Below are 10,113 nucleotides of genomic sequence, written 5' to 3' on the forward strand. Positions count from 1 at the left end.
GTAGCCCATTGCTGTGTCGCCCTAGATTTGTCAGTACACAGACAGAACAGTCTGAAAGTCCTTCAAGGCATTTTGGCACATGTGATGTTATTACTCTTTACATGTAAAATAAATTCCATTAAGTCAACAATTTGAAAGTAATAAAATGTTAATAGTAGTGCAACTGTGTTAAAAGTGAAAGTGTTGTGATTAGGTCTGAGTAAGTATTTAAAATCTAAAGATATTTTGCAGCTATTTCCCTCCAATTTGAATTCTTTATATACTTTTATTTTTTGGTGGTTTTAATGCTAAAGCTCTGGTTTATAGAGGTTCATAAGTATTTGTTTTAAAACCTCCAGTGCCATAGAAACGAGAAAAAGTGTGGTGGTCTGTTCAGTTTGGGTTTGGGGTCTCGCACTGACCAGTACCAGCCACCACCAAGTACAGACAGTTACAGAATATTCTAGAAAGTGTTTTCTTAAGTCGGAAGGATGCATAAACATTGAATCAAAGACAACCAAAGAAGTTCCAACCCTTTATTTTTAAATCCTCCTTTTTGCCAGAATGGAACTTTTTAGAATTTATGTAAATGCCTTTTGCATATAAGGGACCCTTTCAGTTTTACCTTATTTACCTTAGGTTCCTCTGGGTATTTGCATGTTCAACATAAAAATTTTGGCTTGCGTTATTTTTTTGTGGTTTATTTTTTTGTTTGTTTTTGTTTTCAAATTATTTAATTATTATTGTGAGCAAAAAATTTTGAATCCAATATTTCACTCTAAAGAAATGCATATATGGCGTACCTACAGAGGAGAAGAAATACATACCAAAATCTTGTTTCATTAAGGTTTTGATGAGGTAAGATTTTCCCAAATAATTCTGCTAAGGAAAACATACCCAGAGTTTCTGGAAAAGTGAGCTCTTCCTCTTTCACACGTGCGTTTCCACTTCCTTCTGCTGTAGTGATCTCTACTGCCTTGGTTAAGTTGGGAAAAAAATATTCCTACTCTTTTCCTAGCAAATCAGCACAAACCTGAATGTGGAGCACGATGCTCAGCCTATGCCAGGAGTTCTCATCTCTTCCAGTAGCTCACTTTGCCCGATGCTTTAGAATGCAGAAAGATCTGCATTACTGATATTCTGAGTGAGGCACAGCCCTGTCATGTAAGACTGCATATCCATGTTTTTAAACTTTCAAGACTATAAGGAAGACTCAAGAATGAGAAGGCAGACAGCTGTCCAAAAACACATCTACCCCTATCTAGTCCTTCTATACTCCTAACTTTGTTCATTACCTGTATTGTTCCTTTCTAACCGTCAGAAGTAAATGCTGTGTGTTATCTCACATGCTCAGTTTGTAAGCTGTGGCAATTCTGGTTTCTGTGGAGATATGAAGAATTTTCCTTTGCTGAGTCAATGTTCAAAGAAAAAACTGGCAATTTCATCTCATAAAAGGAAGGCTTACCATATAGAAACAAGCAAACAAAAAAGCAATACCAGGCTAAAAAACTAATATAAACAGATCTTTAAAATCGCATTATTGTAGTCAGCTTTTGGTAAGGTATTCCCACTGCTTTAAAACTTTAAATTGACAGATACTATAAGCAACTTTAAAATAGAAATACCACACTGTGATACAGAAAATCACTGTATTTCCATTATTCTTCACTTATGGAATATGATGCAATAATTTATTAGTTTGGAGCTCAGGATGAATGTGAAGATTGAACTTTGTGCTTTCATTCACGTTAACGTTTCCATGCATGTCAAAATCAGGGAGATATGCAGGACCTATTTTATTGCTCAACAAAACTCACCAGTGATTGTGCATTTGGTGTTACAGAAAGTCAGAAGCTGCAAATGGACCTGCAGAAGATGGAACTTCTGGAGGGCAAGATGACTGATGAACTGGCTTCACTTAAAGAGAGAATTGAAAAAACCACAGCAGATTTGGAGGTTTATAAAGATCTGCCAGCTCTGAAAGCATCAGGAGAAGAGAAGAAGAAGGTAATAATAGGAGTGAAGCTTGGAATTATACAGAATACATGGGGATTCTTTGTTTACAGGCACTTAGAAAACTGTAATCCACGCTTACTAATGAGGTACATGTGGCAGACTATGAGCTGGATACCTTGTGATAACTTCCTTCCCACAGAACTTCCCTTTTATTTTACTGGTTCTTCTGATCTTCTCTGCTGTAACTTCTGACTACCTGTAAGCTTGGATTTAGCAATCTAAACAAAACTCGCACAAAGAAAGAAAATAACTATGTTGTCCATGATTTGCTTGGAAACAAACTCCGTGTGGAGCAGTTCCTATTTCACTGGAAATAGGATAAATTTCCTACAAATTCTTAAGGTTGGATTCATACTTGTCCAGATACAGTACTATTTGGACTTACAACTTGTTCATAACTGTTAAATGTTATCACTGTGATAGGGCATACATTGTTTACAGAAAAGTAATATGACTTCTTTAGGAGTTCTAGAAGGAGGAGTTACCATCTGGAAAGTTGAATGAAAATGATTTGTCTCTAGCCTAGAGCAAATGAATTCACCCATTCATCTGTTTGTATTTCTTTTTCAACTAGAGACTACAGGAGGAGAAGGAAAAATTAACAAAACTTAGCCATGGTTTCAAGAAAATAATGGAAACCTTGAATGCAGAATACGAGACCCTAAAAAGAGAGCTGCAGGAGAATGAGACCTATTCTCAGGTACAGCTCAAGCTACGGATCGTCACTTCTGTTGTTTCTATCCCAGTTTTATTTCCTCATACACATGAAGCATGAACTGAATCAATTTATTCCTTCTCAGGAAGAATTTGAAGCATGCATTGCAAATGCATAGCCAAATTTTCCAATTTTAAACAGAAATTATTACTGTAGCAATAAGTTTATTGTAAGCTTTGGATTTCAAAATTACTAAGGATGAGTCTTTCAAAGCTTAAAAATTTTGAATGCTTTATTTAAGTGTTGCCATCAGTTTTGCTCAGAACTCTCCCCCTCCCACTGTTTGCAAAGTTTTGAGAACTCATTTAGGAAGAAAGTAAAAAGAACAAAAGAAAAAAAAAATTTCTCATTAGTTAGATCAGATCGCTTTCCTTTCTGAAGTTCTGCTGATAAGTTTTTTCTTTGCAACCTATACTGCTATTTTTCTTTTTGTAGTCCTTGTGCTCTTGGCAGTATGCTGAGCTTATAGGGTTTGTTAGGGCTTCCTTAAGCGCAAGCAAATTCAGTGTATGTGTACATTTCAGAAGTGAGTCAAGAAGGAAGCTGTTTTCAAACTCGTGAGCAGCTTTGATTCTTCCATTATAAGCTCTCATTAATTCTTGTCATTTTGACAAAAGAAATGTACTGCCATACAGGTGTGGATGCACAGAAGGGAAATGGACGACCTCAAAATAAAATAATCTGGAGAATGGGACTTGTTTATTTTCTTTTTCACTCAGTTTTATTGTTTAGGTTATTGAGAACTTACTAAGTTCTAAGTGAGTAAGTAAAAACTTTATGGATCAAACAAGTGAAGACATGAAGGTGGCTCCAATCAAGAAGATGCACATTACACATACAGCATGCGATTATTGTGGTGATGATACAAATCTCCAAAATCTGCAAAACTTCAGAACATCATGTTTTTAATACCAGAATCGGATTTTAAACACTTGATAGGTTTAAGATACTTTTTGAAGAGTGATACCAAAAAATATATACAGTGGTCATTGTACATTATTTTTCCAGTTTGTTAGGCTGCAGCCATTCTATTTCTGTGCAAAATGGATTTGTCTCTTTGCTTTTTATGTCACACAAGTGAAAATCACAAGGACAAAGGTATAAACTGGAAGCAGCTGATCAGTTGATATGCACCAAGTATTTAGAAGCACAGTTAGCATTTACATATTTTGAGGCTTGGGGTAATTTTGCAAGCAGTGTTAAGTTCTGACCTTCAAGGAATTGGTACTAAGATGCACTGAATATTTTCTTTAATGTGTATCTCGCAGTATTTTAAACTAGTCTCTGTTCCTAGCTGTGTTGTGGGTGGGTACAGCTATAAAGATGCAGTAAAGACTGTTAGTCAGAAATACCATGCAAATAAATGTCTGCCCTGAGCGCTGTGAACCGGGGCGCTAGAAAACCAGTTCTTCACTATGAAATTTGAGTAAGATAGGAACTGTTTCAGATCCTCTAGCTTCAGAATAAGCTTTGAAGTAAAATGTAGCAATAGTTTCCTAAGCTCTTGCTGTAGTTTCCACTGAAGTGGAAATTGAGTCTGAGAAAGATTTTCGCTTTTTGTGTTTAGAAATAACATCTCCTATCTTGAAATGCAGAATCTTGAACAGTAGCATCAGAAAAACAAATATTATAAAATCGCATTGTAAGGAAGCAGCCATCGATATAATGTCCACATTAGCTTCCTGTTGATGCTGAACGTATTGAAGAAGTGCCAGCAGTTAACCCACACTCCTGCAATCTTTTCCCTGCAGATCTGTTCTTATCACAGCTTCTGGCATCAGACAGGAAACTTAACTATGGAAGAAAGGAAGTTTCTTCCCTGTAGCTCAAAGTCCAAGACAGTGTCAGGAAACATTGTATCTTTGGTGATTTTAGATCTCACTGATTATAAAAAGAGATCACTTTAATGATACAAAGTATGAGAATTAATATCTGTCTGTAGTGCTCATCTTTTTACCTCAGACTTACATTTACCTGCATAACTACAATCTCAAGTTCTCAGTCTGTTTTTTTTTTTTTCCCCAGGTACTATTGAATCTCTATGGAATGTTTCCACATAAATAGCAAAAAATAAATGTCTGAGCTGCCAAATTATATACAGGTCAACCATTGGGAGCTTAAAAATCGTTTTGCCGTTGGGTTTGTTTGGTTGGTTTGGTTTTCATTTTTTGTGAAGTAGCCTTGATCTTATCAGGTAGTAGACTGCAAAGTACTGAAGCTTTTTTGCCTGATTCTTTGTACAAGGTAGATGTGTAATTATTTTCATTTTTGGCTCTTTTTTTTTTGTTGTTTTCAGCTTATGAACTTGGAGAGGAAGTGGCAGCACCTAGAGCAAAATAACTTTATGATGAAGGAATGTATCCTTTTATTTAAGAAATGCAGTAAAATTCTCACATTGTATTAATTGAGGAAGAAGTCTGTTTCCTCCAGCAAAGTAAGGCAGGACGGAATGGGGTGCAGAAGACAGAGAAGGGAGGGAAGGGCTGTGCTTTGCAAATATCTGGTGTTATGGCAGCTATTATATGTAGCAAAACTTGTATGTGTGGCCTGAAACTTTAATGTGTCCTAAATTTCAAGATTTATCTTGCAGACTCACCTTTTTCCTGTGGGGTCAGTTTTGCCACCAGGTTTCTTACAAAGATCATTTTTATATCTCTGCAGTCTGAATTCATCTGTCAAGCATATTATTGTTTTAAAATTTATGTGGCATGGTAAACGATAAAATGTAAACAACAGATTTCACGCATTGTAAATATTTCTTATTATAAAAGAGGAAATGTTCAATGGGAGGTAAAATAGTGATACGGTGTGACAAGGAGATGATGTAGCTGCTAAATGGATTCAAGTGGGAGAACTTCAGCGCTCCTCCTCACTGCATGGTGCTAATTAGAGGTGTGTTCCTCTGTTTCTGACTAACCCTTTCCATCCAAGAGCTTCCAAAACTCCAGTAAAGCGTTATTTGCTGTAAGTGACTTTCAGAAGATAGCACTGTGTTTTTGGAAATGGATATTGCTAAACACCAGAGAAAATATCAAAATAATGTGTTTCAGACAATTATATAGTAGTCTAGCTGTCAGGACACCACCAACAACAAAAAAGCAATTTAGGATCTGTATTTAGTCTTGTTTTTTCATATATCGGATATCCTATTTCTTATACCTGATTCTGATGAGTACGCTAATTCTTAGAGAAAGACTTAGTAGTTCTTGGACAAAAATATATTCTTTATATATGGTGAATTTATTATATATCTTTATATTTTGCATTTTAAATTCTTTAAAAATATTATATGGAAAAAATGCATTTGTTTAATAATAGCATTTGAAGGCCAGCAGAATGACTTAATTTGAGTGAAAAAATAAATTCCTTTTTACATGTGAAACAGCTGATAATAGGTGGTTCAGATTGGCTTAGACTGTTCTTTTTACTCAGCAGTGAAGACCAAATGCTAATGGCTTTGGCTTTTCAGGTTCCTGCAGAAGATTAGCTACCTTATGATTACAGGTATCTTTGATCTCTGGGCATCCTGCTGCTCTTTGAGATAGGAGTAGGTAAATGTATACAGACCTTTCCTAGGCTCATAAAATAAGGATCTGTTTTTTTAGTGATGTGAAGCTCTCTGATGAGCTGCAGCTCACCTCTGCATGGACATGGTCACTCCTTGGCAGGTCATAGGACTCAGCAGAAGAGTTTGCTGATAATAGCAAAATAGAATTGCAGCCCTTTCCCTCTGTGGAGGAAGCTATGCAGGAATATTTTCTTAAGGCAAAAAACATTGATCCTATTATATTTTAAAAAGAAAAGCTTTAAAAGAAACTAAGAGGAAAAGAACATGCAGGATATTAAAAGCTCTTCCTAACGTGCTGTAATGTATTACCTGCTTTTGCAAGCAGATTCTTACACAGAGTTGCACATCTGCTTCGGCTACTGTTTTCTTGCACAGGGATTTTTCTGCCCACAGATCTGAAGTGCCAAAACAAATGGCTTTTAATAGCCAAGTGCCTTGGAGCGGTTTTGTTTGCAGCATAACAGTGGGCAGTCTTCCACATGAAACCTATTGCCTATGTATATGAAAACAAAATTGACTTGCCATCTCTTATCATATTTGGCACGAGATGGCAGCTGGTAAATTGGTGCAAATCCTTTACATCCAGTTAGAATTTTTTCCATCATTTGCAACTCTTGATAGTTTTTGCAGAAGGAAACTTACTGTATTATGTTTCCCTTATGATCTCTAATTATGCTAATATTTATACTGGCAGCTTGTTTCCTTAATTCTTTAAATCAGTCATAGCAACAAAAAGTCAGGAGAGCAACTACCAGCCAGTAAGGAAGAACGTGAGAAAGCTGGTCACAGAATACAACAAAGCACTCATAGAAGCTTTACAGAACACCAAGAGCTGAACCCCAGCACTTCCTTCCTGACCCAGTGGACCAACAATGAGTGATGTGCATAGGCAGCTCAAAAAGATGGACTTCTGAGCTCATTAGCTCACCACTGCTGTGATACATGTTCTTAAAAATATTTTTCCAAGTTTATAGAAATCTTAAGATTTAATAGTTCTACTCTTTCTGCAACGTTTGAAAATATTCAGAAATAAGCTTCTGGATTTAGAAACATATAGAACTAAAAAGGAAATACTCCACAGTAACTGTGAAGTCACCATAATATTTTACCGAGGCCTGTTGCTGGATTGCATCTCAGATGTGAAGCCTCAGTCTGCTTTACACAGTGGGTGTGTAATTATCTTTTATATCAGTAAACCTTCCCTATTTACATACAGTTTATAAAAATAAAGGAAGCATCTAAGGACAGCAAGCATCCTCTTAAGTCAGAACTGTTTCATGTTTTAAAGACTTAAAATAAAAGCAGATGTTCTTTAAGGATCTGTCTGCAATTTTTCATTTCCCACTCAAGAACTCATTAACTTCTAAGGCATGTCCTTATTACATCTTCAACATAAGAACATGTGGTAAAATTTGCAAAATGCAGCTACCATTAACCTTGTGCAGAGCTCTTTGATTTTGTGGTATTCACCAATAAAGGAAGTATTTTCTGTGTAGTTTTTTCTTTGTCAGGTTTCAAGCTGTAGTGTCATACATAAATTCAGTTTCTAGAAAAAACACGTTGAATAGAGGCTTAAAATATCTGTAATATAGTTATAAACTGCTGATAATTTGATCTACTTTGCACATTGCAAAATAGTGCTGAGCAGAGAAAAAAAGAGTATTAAGTGTGAATCCCAGTCATACAGTAATCTTAAAGAATAGTTCAAACCAAAAGAGGGGGGGCTGTATTACTACTGACTTTGAAGAGTTCTCCTGCAAAAGAAGTGCAGCGTGTGCTCTACTTCATAAAACTGTAGCAGACAACATTCTGTTAAAATAGAAGTTGTGTGTTTTTGTCTTTCAATTTCTTCAAATCTGTGATTGCTGTTTTCAGCATATGGGAGAAGTATGTAAAACAAACATTCTGATGATTCTTGCTGAGAACACTGTGTTTCCAAATTCAGCTCAGTAAATGCTCTCTAAATTTATGTCTGTATAATATTTAGTTATAATGGAACAGGATTTCTATAAACTAAGGGATGTTATCTAGGGGAAATTCCCACTAATGTCTCTTCCTTCCTGTCAGAGTTTCAGCTATTCCAGAGAGAGCCCGTTATTTGTTGAGATAAAGTTGAAGTCTAATATTCTCACCAATCAAACCATCAACCAGTGAGATCGTCTCCTGAATTCCACTTGTTCTACAATAACATGGTTTAATGAACAATGGAAAGAAGCAGCATGCTGAATAAACAGGCTGCTTTAAATTCCCTTTTACTCAGGGCAGGGAATAGTTTTAGTCCTTGGCAGCAATTCTGTAGGATAGTGGGGTAAAGTTTATAGGTTTTTGTTGTGTTCCCCAGGAGATGCCTGTCATAAAAATGTTTTCTCTAAAATGCTGATTTGTTTCTTGTTCTGTTGGAAGTATCCAGATTGCCTGTTTCTGTCTGGGAATCTTCTTGATTGTTCCTCCATTTAACAAATCACTCTTATAGTCTTAGTCATACTTCTTATATCCCTGGCTGAAAAAACTGACAGGTTTGGAATGAATGAGCCACAAAGGGAGCATTTTATCTCCTGGTGGGAGATTAAATGTACTCATTAAGAAATCATTCCCAGTTGTGACCTGAGATCACTGCACCCATATCTAGTTTGTTTCTAATGTCGCACTTAACCTTGCTGTTCTTTGCAGTCAAGTTTAAATACCAAACACACAGCATTTTTTCCTCCAGAGCTCCTTGTATATCAAGTCTTGTAATTCAATGCATGGTTCCTGCTATATGACTGTCTGTTGTCTATTTTATGCTATGCCTTCACAGTGAGGTGATGTGGATTAAGTAGCAGCATTTATGCAGTGAAGAAATGTAAAAACTACTCTGCTCATTTGTCTTACAAGATCTGAGTAAGGGGAAGGATCACCTTCTGAGCCCACTGAAGGCAATGGTATTCCTAATGCAACCAAGGATTCTGTTGGCTTTTTTTTGCTGTGAGGGCACACTACTCTCTCCTGGCCAGCTTCTTGTCCTTCAGAACCCCAGCAAAGCTGCTTTCCAGCCATTCAGCTCGCAACCAGTGCCGGTGCCTTGGCTGCTCTTCCTCAGGTACAAAAATGAGCATTTACTCTTCTAGAATTTCTTGATGTTCCTCTCCGCCTACTTCTACAGCCCATCAAGGTGTTTCTGCCCAGAAGCATGCAAGCCTATCAGCCATTTCTCCCAGATTTGCATTATCTGCAAACTTACTGATGGTACACTCTGTCCTATCATAGAGAACACTTTAAAAAAGGATGGTATTGGCACCATTGTGCACCCCAAGAGCCTCCCTCAGTCACCGTGAAATAAATGTCATTCACCAGCTTCTCCATGACTTGCAGGTGCTTCCAGCAGGCCCCACTGATTCGTGGACATCCAGTTTCCTTAAAATCCTCCTCCTAATTTGGTCCTTCTGCAGGGAAATGCCACTTGGATGTTAGGACACTAGGAACGATGGTCTTTCACTCCAAATCCCACTTTGGTGACACACTGCATGGAAACAGCCATTTCAAACTTAACATCTTGCAACATCTTGTCCTCAAGACCCTTTATAGCCCTCCTTAGGATGCTCTCTTTTTATGTCCTTCTTACATGGTTCTGCTAGGTACCTGCTGTGAGTGAGCTCCTTAGAAACATATTCACCTCATACTGATAAGGCACCTGGGTGGGTTGAATATGGCAATTGTCTGCAATGAAAAAAAGGGATCCTGAAAAAAATGATAAGACCAAAGTTTGCATGATGAATACATCCACAGTATATTCCAGCTGAATACTACAGACAGTAGTAGATGGCAGCTCCAGCCAAAGCAGCATTACAAAATGCAG

At 37.0% G+C, this 10,113-nt stretch overlaps 1 protein-coding gene across 1 annotated transcript in view; it reads left to right on the plus strand.

Moving 5' to 3' along the window:
- The window catches only part of IFT74 (intraflagellar transport 74), a gene marked incomplete at both ends in the record, with an annotated part of 31,149 nt that extends 24,035 nt beyond the window's left edge, over positions 1-7,114 (plus strand). The window contains 4 exons of the mRNA XM_079548928.1: positions 1,823-1,986; positions 2,570-2,695; positions 5,007-5,067; positions 6,999-7,114. Of these exons, the coding sequence (XP_079405054.1) occupies positions 1,823-1,986; positions 2,570-2,695; positions 5,007-5,067; positions 6,999-7,114 (467 nt within the window). The remainder of the gene's footprint in view (positions 1-1,822; positions 1,987-2,569; positions 2,696-5,006; positions 5,068-6,998) is intronic.
- Between the last annotated feature and the right edge of the window lie 2,999 nt (positions 7,115-10,113).

This window comes from Tetrao urogallus (assembly GCF_951394365.1).
Source record: "Tetrao urogallus genome assembly, chromosome: Z".
NCBI classification, from domain to species: domain Eukaryota; kingdom Metazoa; phylum Chordata; class Aves; order Galliformes; family Phasianidae; genus Tetrao; species Tetrao urogallus.